The sequence below is a fragment of the Dendrobates tinctorius genome, unplaced genomic scaffold (assembly GCF_039654945.1).
Source record: "Dendrobates tinctorius isolate UK_male_01 unplaced genomic scaffold, ASM3965494v1 ptg000129l, whole genome shotgun sequence".
In the NCBI taxonomy this organism is placed as follows: domain Eukaryota; kingdom Metazoa; phylum Chordata; class Amphibia; order Anura; family Dendrobatidae; genus Dendrobates; species Dendrobates tinctorius.
Window position 1 is genome coordinate 36,999,070 of NW_027361797.1, and position 18,386 is coordinate 37,017,455.

General features: G+C 48.6%; 1 protein-coding gene across 1 annotated transcript in view; it reads right to left on the reverse strand.

Annotated features, from left to right (window-relative positions):
* Positions 1 to 1,154: 1,154 nt before the first annotated feature.
* The window catches only part of VPS35L (VPS35 endosomal protein sorting factor like), a 103,227-nt gene continuing 85,995 nt past the window's right edge, over positions 1,155 to 18,386 (reverse strand). Inside the window, exons 29-31 of the mRNA XM_073542967.1 lie at positions 17,602 to 17,720; positions 11,033 to 11,179; positions 1,155 to 1,814 (exon numbers count right to left, since the gene is read on the reverse strand). Of these exons, the coding sequence (XP_073399068.1) occupies positions 1,716 to 1,814; positions 11,033 to 11,179; positions 17,602 to 17,720 (365 nt within the window). The 3' untranslated portion in view covers positions 1,155 to 1,715. The remainder of the gene's footprint in view (positions 1,815 to 11,032; positions 11,180 to 17,601; positions 17,721 to 18,386) is intronic.

Sequence of the window (18,386 nt, forward strand, 5' to 3'; positions counted from 1 at the left end):
CGCCAATCAATTTTAGCAAAAGCGGTGGCGATTCTTACGCAGGAAATGCGACTACAATGCCTGGCTGCCGTAGCATTTTTGGAAAGGCGCACGCCACTCAGATGTGTCAAATTCATTAAAAGGAGACTTTACAAAAAAAAAAAAAAGTGTCTAAGCACTAACAGGCGGGTAATTACAACTTACATACCATTGTGTCCAGCGTCGTTCTTTCCCGACACAGAGAGGTCCTGTCGGGGATTCAGAAGCCTCTGCTGACGTCACATTTAAAGAGTGGAGGCTTCTTTTCCGTTCCGCTCTGTCAACAGGATGGGAGGTTATTCTGATTGACAGCCGGATCTCCGTTGCCTAACTGGGGGAGCTGGATGTCAATAAGAATTGACCTTGGATGTCCACCCCATGGCATCAACAGAGGCAGCTGAAACCCCGGCAGGAGTGGAACGGTGCCGTGCACAACGGGGAGGTAAGTTGCAATTACCTGTTAGTGCTTAGGTACATTTTTGTTTTTGTGTAAACTCCCGGAGACCCCCTTTAAGTGGCACCTGCCTCTTCATGAATTCAGCACATTGTACACCGGTGAGCCCCTACGTGCTTACATTTTATGACTTCATGTCCTATAATCTATTTCACAATAGATGTGGAGAATGGGTCACACTTCGACCAGAAGCAGGACACCTAAAAGAGGCTGGACGGCCATATAGGGAACCGGTCACATTCAACAATGCAGTATTATCCGCTAACAAAAATGTTATGGAGGTGAACAAATTGATCTATAGCTCTATTGGACGAGAAGACGTATAACTTGTAATTTATTCAATCTGCTCATTCCAGGCTTAGGTGTCAAGTAGGCGGTCCTAATCCGTGATCGACAGCGATCTCGCTGCACATGGCTGTAAAAAAGGCTGTCACTCCTAAGGATCTTGAGATGCAACGTTACTGGTTATATACAATGCGACTGAAGATGCCAGAAAGAGCAAACCCAACTACTTTTTCCCCCCCCAACAATGCAGTGTTTTTTAGCGGACAAGTATCTATTCCCGTTTTGTTTTCCGAACGTACCTTGCGTCATTCTAGTAACTACATCCGTTTCCCGTATTCCAGAGGCCTGCCTTAACTGGGATAATATCTCCCGATAATAACTAAAAGAGGACGGACACTGAGCGCAAACATTTTTATTATATACAAAAATCTTGTTTGTTTTTTTTTTATTAAATTCAGCTATGATTTCAATAGTAAAAATAACCGCTAATAACACTGACTTCATATCACCTCCGTGGTGCCTCGTTAGACCATGTTCAGACTTAGCAAATTATCACAAAACCCCATTCACGCGTGGATGAGAAAAAAAATCAGTCCGGATGGCAAAAAGTTTGTGTTGCAACGTCTTAGGAAAATCTGCACGCTACATGAATGTGGCCCACCGGGACTGATTTCCTTCTACTGCACCTGCCACGCATGACCCCATACAAATCCTTATAGAATCAGATCTTTATATTTACCAAATGTATAAACCGGTGGCACCGCTCGTCAGAAATGCTGCTGACCCTATATACGGCATGTAGATTTCTAATACCGTCCTGATACCTGGCTGGATGCTGTAAGGTCATAAACACCTGTACATGAAGGCATCAGTGCTCCCAGGGCCACAGATCAGGCTCAGCCTTATAATTTGTGCACCAGGAATATCGGCAGAACCTGGCGATGCCATCCACGTGTCGTTAGGTTCTGGACTGCAGGGGAAGTCGGCTCGCCAGCTCGCTTAGGTGACTGCAATCTGGGTGTTTGCTTCTCTTCTTGATGTATTCCAGAGTTTTCACCTAGGTGGGGAAAAAAAATGTCATAAAATTAAAACTTTGACGATCAAGAAAACAAAATTGACACTTTACATATTCATAGATTAGAGCGCAGAAGTGAAAAGTGTAAGTAAGGCCAACTTCATAAAGTGGGATAAATAAATATTTGATACACTGCTGATTTTAAAGTGTTCCCACCTACAAAGAATGGAGAGGTCTGTAATTTTTATCGTAGGTACATTTCACCTGTGAGAGACAGAATCTAAAAATATAGACCAGAAAATCACATTGTATGATTTTTTAAAAATTAAATTGCATTTTATTGCATTAAATAATTGATCACCTGCCCACCATCAATAATTCTGGCTCTCACAGACCTGTTAGTTTTTCTGTAAGAAGCCCTCCTGCTCTGCACTCATTACCTGTATTAATTGTAACGAGATCAAACAGGTGCCTGTATAAAAGACACCTGTCCACACAATCAATCACAAACCAACCTCTCCACCATGGCCAAGACCAAAGAGCTGTCTAAGGACACCATGTTCAGAATTGTAGACCTGCACAAGGCTGGGATGGGCTACAGGACAATAGGCAAGCAGCACAATTATTAGAAAATGGAAGAAACACAAGATGACTGTCAATCTTCCTCCAACTCTGGCTCCATGCAGGATCTCGCCTGGAGGGGTAATGATGATTCTGAGAAAGGTCAGGAATCAGCCCAGAACTACATGGGAGGACTTGGTCAATGACCTGAAGAGAGCTGGGACCACAGTCTCAAACATTACTGTTAGTAACACAATACGCCTTCATGGATTAAAATCCTGTAGGGCACACAAGGTCCCCCTGCTCACACCAGCACATGTCCATACCAATTTAGAAGTTCAACAACGACCGTCTGGATGATCCAGAGCAAGCACGGGAGAAGGTCATGTGGTCAGATGAGACCAAGACAGAACTTTTTGGCATCAACTCCACTCACCGTGTTTGGTGGAAGATGAAAGATGAGTACAATCCCAAAAATATCGTCCCAACCATGAAGCATGGTGGGGGAAACAGCATACTTTGGGGGTGCTTTTCTGCAAAGGGGACAGAACAACTGCACTGTATTGAAGGGAGGATGGATGGGATAATATATATTGCTGGATTTTGGCCAACAACCTCCTTCCCTCAGTAAGAGCACTGAAAATGGGTTGTGGCTGCGTCTTCCAGCATGACAATGACCCAAAACACACAGCCAGGGCATCTAAGGAGTGGCTCCGTAAGAAGAATTTCTCCTACGCCTCATTGGGGGACACAGGGACAGTGGGTGTTATGCTGCTGCCACTAGGAGGACACTAAGCAATCAGAAAGAAAAAAAGTTAACTCCTCCTGTGCAGCATACACCCCGCAGCTGTATGAGATATCTCCAGTTCTTGCTTAGTGTCTGTAGGAGGCACTTGGGTCTGGTTTCAGACCCCACCGTTTTTATTTTAATTTTGAATTTTTCTGTAAATTTTTTTTTTTTTAATTAACGGAGTGAAGGGGGCGACGGTTCCTTTCTACGGCCCGCTCTCACCCGAACCAACAACAGGCAAGCACGCGGAGTAACCCTTCACATACCTTTCCTGCGACGTTTTTGGGGCTGATTCCTCCACCTTTGGCGATGATGGAAGTTCCCGTCCGGGGCAGGACAGAGCAGCCGGATACCGACATACGCCCTGAATCAGCCCCATAGCTCTCCATCCCCCTATCATAGGGAGGGTCGATAGAGCGTGGCCCTTTTAAGAACTTCTCCAGCTCGGCTTCATCCTGGAGGATGAGAGCCTGCATAGAGGACCGAACAGCGCTGAACGCTGGAGTGGAGGTATGGGGTCGGGTCCTGTCCCCCGGGGGTAGCGCTGATGTAGTCAGCGGCGGTGCACCTTCTCAGCGCCATCGCGGCCCTCTCTATCGCGCCCCCCCCGGCGCTACCGCGGGTAGTGCGAAATATTTAGTTTGCGGCTTCCTGGCCTGCTAGGCCGCAATTTAAATGGCGCCGCCCCGGCCCACCCACCGGGCGCCTACCTCGGGTAGGCTAAAAATCCAGGCTTTTCAGGCCTACTAGGCCGCAATTTGAATAGAGCCGCCCGCGCTATTGGCGCCGCCCCCCTCGCTTTGGCGCCTCTCAGCCTGCACGAGACGCGCGCTCCTAATCTCGGGAGCCATATCCTTCTTCCTCAGCAAGCTGTGAGGCGAGCAGCCGGATACCGGGTGTCACCGCAGTGCCACCGCCATTCCTCCCGGGGGACACAAGATAGGACCTGGTAAGCTGCATCTATCGCAGATCAAAGCTTAACCCCTTCCCGGCACGTTCCCTGCAGCTGCAGGTGACTCTGCCATTAACCCTTTCAGGAGCACTATGTCTCAATCTAAGGAAACAAAGCGGGTTGCTAAAAAGCACACTGCGTTTTTTACCGGGTGTACCTCTTGCAAGGCTGGCTTACCTAGTGCACAGACTAATCCGTTCTGCACTGACTGCGACCCGGGCCTGCGCTCAATCGCCCCCTGCCGCCGCTGCCGACGGGTCTCCTGCGTCTAGTACCCGAGTGGGCTGCGTCCCTGTCAAGATCGGTAGAGTCTCTGACCCAGGCTATATTCTCCCTTCGGGAGGGCTCTTAAAACCAGAAGACATCCTTACCCCCCGAGGAAAGCTCTGGCGTTGAAAGGGAACCGTCCGCCAGCAGGGGCCGTTCTCGTTCAAGGGATGGTCGGGGCTCTAGAAAGCGGACACATGATGCTTCCCCTAGCCCTGTTCGCGCTTCTGCATCTGCGGCTCCTATCTCTCGCTCTCCCTCTCCTGGAGTTCTCAGCGAGCATGACTCTGATTTTGATTCTGACACGTCTGCCCCTCAGAATCCTCCATCTGATCAAGAGTCACTTGATTCTCTTATAGAATCAGTTAAGATCCTGAAGTTGGATGAGGATAATGTTCCCGCTCCAACACATCCTATTTCTCTTAAGAAAACCAAGCGCGTGCGTAGCTTATATACCAGCCATCCGGACTTTAAGGAAGTGGTTCGGCAACATAGAGATCGTCCGCATAAGCGATTCACAGGGCACAAGTCTATTCAGGCTAAATACCCCTTTGACCCAGACCTAATGAAAGATTGGTTACAGTCCCCTCCGGTGGAGCCGCCTGTATCGCGCCTGGCTTCAAAGACACTTCTGTCTGTGTCCGAGGGGTCCTCGATCAAAAACCCCTCCGATCGTCATATCGACTTTATGGAGAGAAACTAGATCAACTCATTTCTGATGCTACCGGGGGGGGAGAGTAAATTTCTCCCTCAACAAAAAGCTGCTCGGCCGTTTCGCAACCAACAGTCGGCGCGCTTTTGTTCCTTTCACAACAACTCCGGTTGGTCCTCCTCTACCTTCTCTTCCGGATCAGGTCCATCTTCTCGTGGGGACAGAGGCTCCCAGGTCTCGTACAGACCTAACCGTCCTTGGAAACCCAGACCTAGGGCTTCTGGTTCCAATGGAGCCAGGTCTCAGAGACCTACCCAATGACTTGTTGCGGTATCCGGCGGACACCAATAAAGTAGGCGGCCGTCTACTTTCCTTCAGCCACACCTGGCTCGCGGTCGTCCACGACAAGTGGGTCAGGGAGCTAGTGTCCTCCGGATACAAGATAGAGTTTTCCTCTCCCCCTCCAACTCATTTTTTCCTTTCCTCTCCGCCAAAAGGAAAGGCAAGCGCCTTCCTTCGGGCTGTTCAAGCTCTCTTAAGGGACGGCGTCATCATTCCGGTCCCTCATCACCAGAGGTTCAGAGGATTTTATTCAAACCTTTTTGTGGTTCCAAAGAAAGACGGCTCAATGCGTCCCATTCTGGATCTCAAACTGTTAAATCAGTTTGTCACGGTTCGGCGATTCCGAATGGAATCTCTCCGGTCAGTGGTCGCTTCCATGGAGAAAGGAGAGTTCCTAGCATCCATCGACATCAAGGACGCTTACCTTCAGATCCCGATCTGCCCGTCTCACCAGCAGTTACTGCGCTTTGCAATTCACGAGGAACACATCCAGTTCGTGGCCTTGCCCTTCGGACTCGCCACTGCCCCCAGGGTCTTTACCAAGGTCATGGCGGCTGTCATGGCCATTCTCCACTCTCGGGGAGTAGTAGTGTTACCGTATCTCGATGACCTGCTCATCAAGGGTCCGTCCCTTTCAGCCTGTGAAGAATCTGTGGAGATAACAGTACATACACTTTCACGCCTGGGGTGGAAGATAAACTTCGAAAAGTCTTCCCCGAAACTGCCTCAGCAAATCTCCTTTTTAGGAATGATCTTGGACACTTCCCGCGGGTTGGTCATTCTCCCTCCAGAAAAGACGCAAGCTTTACAACAGGCAGTGCGAACTCTTTCCCGTCCAGCCTCTCACTCCATTCGTTTCAGGATCAGAGTTCTTGGAAAAATGGTAGCTGCCATGGAAGCAGTTCCGTTTGCACAGTTCCATCTGCGTCCCTTACAACACCAGTTGTCAGCTTGGGACAAGAACACATTCTCCCTGGACCGTCGGATCCTTCTGTCCCTGCGGGTCAGGCAAGCCCTCTAGTGGGGGACTCTGAAGTCCTCCCTGAATCAAGGAAGGTCTTTTCTCCCAGTAAGATGGTTGATAGTAACCACCGACGCAAGTCTTCTCGGCTGGGGTGCGGTCTTTCGTCACCACATGGCACAGGGTCATTGGTCAACCCAAGAATCACGTCTCCCCATCAACATCTTAGAGATTCGAGTGATCAGATTGACTCTACGGAGTTTGCACCATCTCCTCGCAGGTCACCCCATCAGGATCCAATCAGACAACGCCACGGCTGTAGCGTATATCAACCGGGAGGTACCCGGAGCAAGATGGCCATGCACGAAGTGAGTCACATCCTCCATTGGGCCGAGACCAACCAGTCCTCCATCTCAGCAATTCACATCCCCGGCGTGGAAAATTGGGCGGCAGATTTTCTCAGTCGCCTAGGCATTGCCTCAGGAGAGTGTTCTCTTCATCCATAAGTCTTTCACCAGATCTGTCTTCGTTGGGGGACTCCGGATGTGGACCTCATGGCCTCCAGGCTAAACAACAAGGTGTCTCGGTTCATTGCCCGATCGCACGATCCATGCGCCATCGGAGGACGCCCTGGTGCTGCCATGGCACCGGTTCCGGCTTCCATACATCTTTCCCCCTCTTCCCTTGCTTCCAAGGGTCGTCAAGAAGATCAGAGCAGAGGGAGTGCCTGTGATCCTAGTCGCGCCAGATTGGCCGTGTCGAGCATGGTATGCGGAACTAGTACAGCTATTCGCCGACGTTCCCTGGCGACTTCCAGATCGCTCGGATCTGCTTTCTCAGGGCCTGATTTACCACCAGAACTCCAGGGCCCTGTCTTTGACGGCATTGCTGTTGAATCCTAGATTTTAGCACAGGCTGGATTCTCTCCCGACGTCATCTCCACCATGATTAGTGCTAGGAAGCCCATATCCAGACGTATCTATCACCGCACCTGGAAAATATTCTTTTCATGGTGCAAAGATCATGGTCGTTCCCCACTGGTATTCTCCATTCCCAGAATATTGGAGTTTCTTCAATCCGGACTAAGATCAGGCCTTGCATTTAGCTCGCTCAAGGGCCAAATTTCGGCCTTGTCAGTGCTTTTCCAACAAAGAATTACCACCAAACCTCAGGTCAGGACGTTTATTCAAGGAGTCTCCCATGTAGCGCCTCCTTATAGGAATCCATTAGAACCATGGGACCTTAACCTGGTTCTCGGGGCCTTACAAGAGGATCCTTTTGAACCGCTGCAGGACGTGTCATTGACCATCCTCTCTTGGAAAGTGGTCTTTCTAGTAGCCATCACGTCAATCAGACGAGTTTCGGAATTGGCAGCTCTGTCCTACCGTTCTGTTCTCCGTTCCTGAATTTTCATCAGGACAAGGTGGTTCTCAGAACGTCCCCATCCTTCATGCCCAAGGTCGTTTCCTATTTCCATCTCAACGAGGAAATTGTTTTGCCTTCCTTTTGTCCGGCACCAGTCCATCGCATTGAGAAGGCCCTCCACACCCTGGATGTGGTTAGGGCGCTGAGACGGTACATCTCGCGGACGGCTTCCTTCTGCAGGTCAGATGCCCTGTTCATACTTCCTCAGGGGCATAGGAAAGGCCTAGCCGCGTCCAAAGCAACGCTAGCCAGGTGGATTCGCTCTGCGATTCAGGAATCCTACCGTGTCAGGAACGCGCCCGTCCCTGCGGGGATTAAGGCGCACTCTACCTGGTCAGTGGGCGCCTCGTGGGCCATTCGGCACCAGGCCACGGCAGAACAGGTCTGCAAGGCTGCGACTTGGTCCAGTCTGCCTACCTTTTCAAAACATTATCAAATTCATTCTCAGGCCTCTGCAGATGCAGCTCTCGGCAGACGCACCCTGCAATTGGCAGTACCTCTGTCTTAACTCAGGGGTATTAACTACATGGGGTATTAGCAGATGTATGCTCCCCCCCCAGGGACTGCTTTAGGACGTCCCACTGTCTCTGTGTCCCCCAATGAGGCGTAGGAGGAATAGGGATTTTTGTATACTCACCGTAAAATCCTTTTCTCCGAGCCATTCATTGGGGGACACAGCACCCGCCCTGTTTAGCCTACTGGCTCATTTGTAGCATTCTTAGGTTTTGACATAGTTTGCTACTGTTGACTGTTTAAGCTCCTCCTCCTTTTTCACTGAACTGGAGATATCTCATCCAGCTGCGGGGTGTAAACTGCAGGGGAGGAGTTAACTTTTTTCTTTCTGATTGCTTAGTGTCCTCCTAGTGGCAGCAGCATAACACCCACTGTCTCTGTGTCCCCCAATGAATGGCTCGGAGAAAAGGATTTTACGGTGAGTACACAAAAATCCCTATTTCAAGGTCCTGGAGTGGCCTAGCCAGTCTCCAGACCTGAACCCAATAGAACAGGGATCCCCAACCTGTAGCTTGTGGCTCGTGATCTCATGAATTGTGGCTCGCGGCTGTCTGCTAGCTTGGTGCATTAGCTCCAGGTCTAGCAAAGAGATATGAAGAGCGCATCTTAAAATGGTGAATTTTGTGAGTAGTCTGGCACAGAAGAGCAGGTCTGGATGCACATATAGTGGTCAAAGGGGTTTAGAGATAATTTAAGGATGGTGTGCTGGAGACAGGATGAGCCTACCGCTCAGAGGAGGTGCTTGAAGCTGGACATGTCAGTGTGGTGGGAGTGCTTGATGGAAGAATACTGAAAGGAGGGATTGTGGAAACCCTTGGATCTTGGTATAATGCTTCTGTGGAAAAGCTTTGGCTGTCATTATACCTATAATAGGGGCTTTCGTTGCCACTAATGTGAGGGAGTCGGATGTGGCTCGCGACCATCTCTCAAAGCTGAATGTGGCTCTCAGGGTCAGAAAGGTTGGGGACCACTGCAATAGAAAATCTTTAGATGGAGCTGAAACTCAATGATGTACAGCATCAACCCCGAAACCTGAAAGATCTGGAGGTGATCTGTATGGAGGAGGGGGCCAAAATCCCTGCTGCAGTGTGTGCAAACCTGGTCAAGAGCTACAGGAAACGTCTGACCTCTGTAACTGCAAACAAAGGTTTCTGCACCAAATATTAAGTTCTGTTTTCTATTGTATTACCGTATTTTCCGCTTTGTAAGACGCACTTTTTTTCCCCCAAAATTGAGGGGAAAAAGGGGGTGCGTCTTACAAAGAGGATATACATTTGCGCTGCCACTGAGGGTACTTGCCGCGGCACTCTGTGCCCTGATGCTGCCGCTGCGCTGTCCGCCACCGCCGCGCTCCTGTCCCCCGGTGGTTTCTTCCGCCCCACCGCCGCCGCCTCGCTCTGTCCCGTTCAGCGTGGGGGGGTCTCTGTCGCTCCATGCCTGCTTTCTTCCTGGAAAATGGCCGCCGCGCATGCGCAGACGGACATCTCGGCACTGAAATCTCGGGATCTCATCTCCCGAGATTTCAGTGCCGAGATGTCCGTCTGCGCATGCGCGGCGGCCATTTTCCAGGAAGAAAGCAGGCATGGAGCGACAGAGACCCCCCACGCTGAACGGGACAGAGCGCGGCGGCGGCGGTGGGGCGGAAGAAACCACCGGGGGACAGGAGCGCGGCGGAAGAAACCACCGGGGGACAGGAGCGCGGCGGTGGCGGACAGCGCAGCGGCAGCATCAGGGCACAGAGTGCCACGGCAAGTACCCTCAGAACGGGACAGAGCGCGGCGATGGCGGCAAACACCGGGGGATAGGAGCGTGGCGGTAAGAACCGTGGGACAGAGCGTGGTGGTGGCGGTAAGAACCGGGGGAGAGCGCGGCGGTGGTGGCAAGCAGGCACCGGGGGACAGCGTGGCGGTGGTGGCAAGCACTGGGGGACAGAGTGCGGCGGTGGTGGCAAGCAGGCACCGGGGGACAGAGCGTGGCGGTGGTGGCAAGCATCAGGGGACAGAGGGCGGCGGCAGTAACAGACACCGGCAGCGGCACGCTGCACATCAAAACACCCCCTCATCCCAGCAGCAATGTTCCACTCCGGCCTCCTCCATCACCACCCCTGGTAAGCAATAAGACGCATGGATTATAAGATGCACCACCATTTTATTAAAAATAAAGTTTTTTTCCTATTTTTCTCCTCAAAATTTGGGGTGCGTCTTATAATCCGGAGCGTCTTATAAAGCGAAAAATACGGTACTTATTTCATGCAATAACATGCAAATTAATTATTTAATAATCATACAATGTGATTTTTTTATTTTTAGATTCAGTCTCTCACAGGTGAAGTGTACTGATGATAAAAATTACAGACCTCTCCATTCTTTGTAGGTGGGAACACTGCAGATTTTGCAAGTTTATCAAATACTTTTTTCCCCCCACTGTACATCCAAGATTCACAGTTTGTTTACCAACAGCAAAATCCGGATTTTAGGGTTCGGATCATGAAAACTTTGACGAGTCAGAGATCACTTTCTGTGCATGGCCCATGAAACGTGGGTATATGAAGTCATCCTTAGGGCTCGCTCAAGGCAAATACCATCCCATGATTCTCTCTAATGCAAGAGCATATAATGCAATATGTGTAAAAACACAGACATGGGAAGATCACCACGGGTTTTAATAAGTTTTTGTGGCTACGTGTCTCCGGTACGTGTGAAAACGGATGCCACATATGGAGGGGGCCTTACATAAAGGGGGATGGAGTGTTAATTTTCGCCTCAAGCAGCAAAGGCCCAACTAAACTAGTTCTTACCATAGTTTTTGTATCAGCGAAGCCGTGCTTCTGCGCCAGGTTCCACAGATTCACAACAAGTTGGTTTAATTTATTGTTCCTCAGGTCCCCATGGGCAAGAATACTGCCAAACAATAACAGCGCAAGGGAGCTTTGTCGCTTCAAGGTCTACGGGGGATCAAAAAACAGGAATTTAATAAGAGGTTAAAGGGTTATTCCCACAAAATCAAGTTATCCACTAACCATAGCATAGCGGAAAACTTGCTGATCGCTGTGGCCCTCCATCGATACCAAGAATGGGGCATAGTGCGCATGTGCGGGCTCCGCTCCACTCACTGTCTATGGGACTGATGGAAATAGCCGAGTACTGTGCTCTTAGCCCCATAGACAATGAGTGGAGCAGGTGCTGGGGTATTGACACGAGCAAACTATTCAGGACAATGAGGTACAGTGCCTCTTTCAGGATCACGGAGGGTCCCAGTGGTTGGGCCACAAGCAATCAGCAAGTTATCCACTATCCACTGGATGGGGGAGAAAGGGTTATTCACAAAAAATCAAGGTAACCCTGTAGTAATATAGTGCTACAGTTATGTGTCGATATGGATACAATAATCAGACTTTTATCTACTTAAATATATAACAGAGTAGTGATGAGGCTTTGACCCTTTAAATTCGGCTGGCCCCCTACTTAGCCATTGAGTCAACCAATCACTGGTATAGTCATTACTGGATATGATGGAGGCACAGACTGCAGGCGCCTTCTAGGATCGGTTTTGGTAGGTACTAACCACTGCCTACTGGGACCACCCCATGACATCAGACTTTTTGGAGGCATTCAGTTGTCTGGTCGTGAAAATGTGTCTATTGTCCAAGTCACAATTTTTTGTGCCTACATGACATAAACTGCAAGAAGTGATCGTTCACTTACCTCCTAATATATCCAACCCTCACATGGGCGTTGTGTATCCAGTCTATGACACAAGGCACACACATACTGGCATATGCTACTTTCTAACACTCGATTCCTCACCCCAGGCATGTAACGCTCGGCCCCTCGCCCCCCCGGAGTGTAACGCTCGGCCCCTCGCCCCCCACAGAGTGTAATGCTCGACCCCCCCCCCCCCCGAGTGTAAAGCTTGGCTCCTAGCCCCTCGCCCGGAGTGTAACGTTCAGCACCTTGCCCCTCCCCCAGAGTGTAACGCTCGGCCCCTCGCCCCTCCCCCCAGAGTGTAACGCTCGGCTCCTCGCCCCCCCCCCAGAGTGTAACGCTCGGCCCCTCGCCCCCCCCAGAGTGTAACGCTCGGCCCCTCGCCCCCCCCAGAGTGTAACGCTCGGCTCCTCGCCCCCCCCAGAGTGTAACGCTCGACCCCTCACCCCCCCGAGTGTAACGTTCGGCCCCTCGCCCTCCTCAGACCCCAGCATGTAACATTCAGCCTTTCGCCCTGCCTTTACCAACATGTGACACAACGGCTGGTGGTATGGCGTTCACTGATAACAGCGCGGTAATAGGAGCCACCGGGGTGACAACTCAGGTTATTACATTTCTTCACTCCTAAATATTCCCCCATTACCTGTGAGTAACATTATTGAAAAGTGGAAGGAACCGCAGCAACTCCGCCATGAAGTTACAGAGCGGGGGGCTGAGTGCTGAGGAGCAGAGGGCAGAAAAGTCACCAACGCTCTGCTGACTCCATGAATAAACCAAAAACAAAACACAAAACAAATATCCAGGAATAAAAAAGTAAAAAAATATATTGCAAAAATTGCATGAAGGTAGTAATAATAGTAATAATAAGGGTATTTAGTTAACATAATTTTGATCAAAATATTGTAGAAGCCATCCCGCCACGTCACGGCAACCCTTGTGGGACAGTCCTAACTCTTGTATTTAAAACCTTTCCACTTGTCAAGTGACGTAAATGTGAACAAGGACCGAGGGACTGAACCACCAGTAATAGTATAAGCCAGACAAGGGTTGCCTTGACGTGGCGGGATGGCTTCTACATTATTTTGATCAAAATTATGTTAACTAAATACCCTTATTGTTACTATTATTACTACCTTCATGCAATTTTTGCAATATATTTTTTTACTTTTTTTATTCCTGGATATTTGTTTTGTGTTTTGTTTTTGGTTTTCTCTGTGTAAAGGTCATGTGTTCATATGCAATTACATTTTGCATGCACATTAATTTACTTTTTCTGCTCAGACCCAGTTTCTAATTTGACTCCATGAATGTAGAGTTCAAATTTACTCTGACATTAATATCAGCACAAAAACTGACGGGAGCTTTATGGCTGAGGAGCTGCATGCAGCCTTACATCACCAAGCACACTGACAAGTGTTGGATGGAGTGGTGTAAGGTCACCACTGGACTCTGGAGCAATTGAGACGTGTTTTGTGCAGTGATGATCACACTTCTCTATCTGGCATGTGATGGACAAGTATGGGTTTGGCAAATACCAGGAGAACGTTACCCGCCTGACTGGACCACCGCTGAAGGTGGACCTACACTGCGACCACCGCTGAAGGTGGGCCTACACTGCGACCACCGCTGAAGGTGGGCCTACACTGCGACCACCGCTGAAGGTGGGCCTACACTGCGACCACCGCTGAAGGTGGGCCTACACTGCGACCACCGCTGAAGGTGGGCCTACACTGCGACCACCGCTGAAGGTGGGCCTACACTGCGACCACCGCTGAAGGTGGGCCTACACTGCGACCACCGCTGAAGGTGGGCCTACACTGCGACCACCGCTGAAGGTGGGCCTACACTGCGACCACCGCTGAAGGTGGGCCTACACTGCGACCACCGCTGAAGGTGGGCCTACACTGCGACCACCGCTGAAGGTGGGCCTACACTGCGACCACCGCTGAAGGTGGACCTACACTGCGACCACCGCTGAAGGTGGACCTACACTGCGACCACCGCTGAAGGTGGACCTACACTGCAACCTAGGAGAAGCTGCAGATGAACATGTGATGATATATTTCTAATGGCTGCACATAGCAAATACACTGCCTTTTAGACAATTCCTTTAATATAAAGTTTCCTTTCTATTTTGGTGGGAATGGTCCATCCCTTGCAGGATGGTACTGGCACTCAGTCAGTGTGTGTAACTTGTGATGGGACCTGGGAGAGGAGGATGAGTAATGAGCTTCTAATGAGGAGTGGGAGATGCCGGATTGTGTAAGCGGGGAGATCATCCACAGGTCATCCCCCGTGCGGCAGCACGGGACAAGCTGTTTCTCATTACATGATTAGGTCATGGGCTGGAACCACAGCTGCGTTGTCAGAGCGCTGTAAGGCGCGGGCTGTAGTATAGAGATATAATAAACTAGCCCAGATGTGGAGAAGGGACTAGAAGTGAACCAATGACACTGCGCGAGATGTCAGGGGGTCCCTGTGGGGTAATTACTGTATGGGTGTATCCCGATTATGTCACATTTTATCTTACTACCATCGTATCCACTTACTTAAGTGATACCAGGGGGAAAGATGAACCCGGATTCAGAAAATAATGGTAAATGAGGAAATAATTCAGGGATTGCATACTTCTGATCACCACTCCCATCACTATGGGGCTTTATCTAGGAGGAGACCCCTAGATGTGTCCTATACTGTTATATATACTGAGTATATTATTAAGTTTAAAGGGAACCTGTCCTCTGATTAACGCTGCCCAAACTGCGGACAGCATGAATCAGAACATGGCTGTAATCGCATACGTTTCTCAGAAATGCTCCGGTGTTTTAGATAAAATATACTTTAAAAATGGTAACTTCAGGTGATTGAAAAATCGCACCCTATATACACACACGGGAGAGACCTGTCATTCACCTACATCAGTGTGGGGAGAAGCCGGTGTAGTCTTGTCCCCAACCAAATATTTAAAGGGCTGTCCGGCCTTAGACTTTATGTGACTGCCGACCCTGTGAATCCTCACAGCAAACACACTGCACGCTGTGAGGATTCACCGGTGCAGAGAGTGGGTGATCATGTGACTACAAGAGGGCAATTTGCATACTTCCAGCCACATTACGAGTAGACGTGTCCGACCTTGCTCAATTCACTGCGGAGGTCTAGTCAGCATGTGACTGCACGTATGCAAAATAAGAAAATCGTCACAGTGTGCAGTGCGCGCAATGTGAGAATTCACAAGTCTGCAATCACATAAAATGACTGCTGACTTGTACTTTAAGGCCGAACAACCCCTTTAAAGTATATTGTCACTGAAAAGCCTGAGCGTTCAGAGAAAATTATACCTGGCTTACATCTGAAGAACTTTTTTTTTTTTTTTCTTCATCAGACAATCCCGGATTCAACAGCTTGACGTAAAAGCAGCAGCAGTCCCGTGCAAGAAGCTTATAGAGGGCTATAAAAAAAATTTGGAGGTTGCCATTGTTCCAAAACGTTGTGCAACCAAATATTAGGGAAGGGAGTCTATCCTGTCCATGTTGTATGCTTCAGTATATTTCTTATTTCTTTTTTTAAATGATTGCATGTACGGTGACAGGGCAAACATTTTGTCGAAAGTGTTTGCATTTGCTATTAAAATATTGTAATGATGCACCATTTGTACTTAGTCAAAATTAAGATATTGGCTATTTATAATAATCCATCAGGTGCGCCAATTGGCTGTTTATAATAAACTATCAGGGGTGCCAATTGGCTGTTTATAATAAACTATCAGGGGTGCCAACTGGTTTTTACAATAAAACTATCAGGGGCGCCTGTTGTGAGTTCATTTTCCCCTTCACCGTCGATGTCTGATGAACTCCCTCTTCTGGTGAAGGAAGGTAGTGAGGCTGATTACCAAACACCTGATCTGGTAGATGATGACTGGGTAACAGGAAATTCTGACTGGATATAAGGCAGCCGACACCCTTCTGAGTCGCTAGTGATTTCTCTGCTGGATTCTTGGAGATCAGTCTGATTCCTGCTTCCCAAAGATAAGTTTTTGCTCTGCTATTTGAACTTATTAGTTTTGTTTTGTTTACCTTGTTTTTTGGAGTTCAGCCATCCCCTGTCGGGGGTGTGCTGAGTTCCATTTTTGTCTCTGATCAGTTTGTCTCCTTGCTCTGTCTTCAGAATTTACCTGAGTGCTGATATAGTCTTTTTGAAGTCCTAGCGACTTCAGGGCCTGTTTTTCCTATCAGACGGTTGGGACATTTTTTGGTAGGGTTTTTTGCGGATTGCAGACAGCAGCTTTTCTATCCTGTCCTTTTTAGTTAGCTTGGGCCCCATCATTTGCTCAACCTATTTTTCTGTCTGTGTTAGTGTTTTCATCTTGCTTCACCGTCATTATATGTTGGGGGCTGCCTATTGCTTTGGGGTCTGCTCTGGGGCAGTTTAGATTTCCCCTTTCTTTCTTTAGGCCTATTTAGTTCTCCGGCGGTGATCGAGGGGTCTAGGGCACCGTAGGAACCCCCCACGGCTACTGTTAGTTGTTGTGGATAGGATCAGGGGTCTGCAATCCGATAGCTACCAACCTCTCCGGTTTTCTGGACTTAGCTTGTATTTTTGTTTTTTCCCCCTTCGGTGACTCATTCATAACAGGCGCCAATAATGTAGATAACAACTGCAGCTGAATGTTATTGGCTCTTGGAAAAATTAACCGAAGGACACAGCCAATAAGCAGTAAGAACTAGATGATAGCAGGAACTTGCAGGCAAATGGACTGAAGTGGCTACTAGAAGGGCAATATTTGGAGAATGGTGGGGTAGGAACTTCACACAGCTGCTTTTATGTATTCCAAACACAATAAAAAAAACAAACAAACCGCTGCAGTCCATCCCAGCTAGGGACGTCAGCATTTCTCCAAAGTTTAGTTCTGTATTGAGCTAAGCTGTCCATATACATTAGATGTATATCAGCTGATCCTGCCAATTTCAGCATGACCAGATGACCATATACTGGTAATATGGGCCCCCCTGATCCTTTTCTGCCAGCAACTAACTTCCTTTTTTCTAAGAAAACATATGCACACTTAGCCAAGGAGAGCATGCATACAGTTTTGGTTTTTTTTTTTTAATCTAGAAAGACAATTTAGAGTGTCGATATCTAAACCAAATGGGTGGAATGACTTCTGGACTGGTGACATCCTCAGTGTACAAAATATAGAATATTTGGAGGTAGCACCCATCTGGAGAGATCGCCCGATAAAATAATAATGTTTGACTATTGACCATCCGAGAATTTCCGGCTGCCACCAGTAATAGCTGGTTGGTGAGGACGCCGGGTGTTGCACCCCACATATCAGATATTGATGGCCTATCCTAAAGATAGGCCATCAATATAAAAGTAGCGGCCAAACCCTTTAGGTTCATCCATCGCACCATAGAAGACTGGGGTGAAGCCGTAGTTGTGGGACTTTGACCTCTTCTGTGGACTAGTCTATACTAAATTGAATAGATCTTCAACCATTTTCTTCTTTATAGGGGGTCACATACTTCCCCTGCAATATGAAGTAGTAAAATACCTTTTACGCTTTTCTATCATCATCTATCATGTTAGGGGACGGGGAGAAGTCTGCAGTGAGCAATCCATGACACATTACTGGCTTCTAGAATATTAATATTGGACTTACCTTTTCTTTCCCAAGAGCTTTCAGGTGCTCCAAAATCTGTCCGATGAGAGTGTCGCACAGTTTGTTGATCTCCGTCAAGAATTTTGTATCTCCACCGTAAAGATTATCATTGGAATCAACTAAAAGAGAAGGCAAAGGAGCGTATTGTCGTGATAAAGGCATGCCCACCTTCTGCAGGCAGTGGAAGCGCTGATGCTTCAATACAATGGTCGACCACAAATGTGACATTCAGGCTGCCTGTAGTCACCAGTAGAGGGAGCCAGAGTGCTCTCTGCAGACTGATCACCCATTGAACACCATAATAACCCTGTATGCAGTAGAAAAAAAAAAAAAAAGAGAAAATGGTTTACCAACTGTTTTTCCAGAATAAGGAAAGCGCCCATTGTGAGTAATGTTTATGCACGTTGGTGCATATTACATTTGGTTGGAAAACACTGGATTTTTCAGATGAGCCTAATCTCTTCCTAAGCGGAGCTGTAGTGTGGATTAGCTGAGACCACTAAATCTATGTTAGGTTTACGGCGGGATAAACCAGCTACAAAGGAGTTTATTTTGGGTTCCTCAGAGACGCGCCAACTATAAGCAACAGCCGCTGGAGGGCACTGCAAAGTGCAAGGACTGGCACTGAAACAGCCCCAGGAGCTCGGAGCATTGCTGAATGCTGATCAGGGCCAGTGTCCGCCTCAGAAGCGATATGCGCCATCCACATACGTGACTACACATGCCGCCGGCGAACTTTTAGGGGCGACCTTATTCTTTCAAAATGTATAAATTCTGAAGAGGGC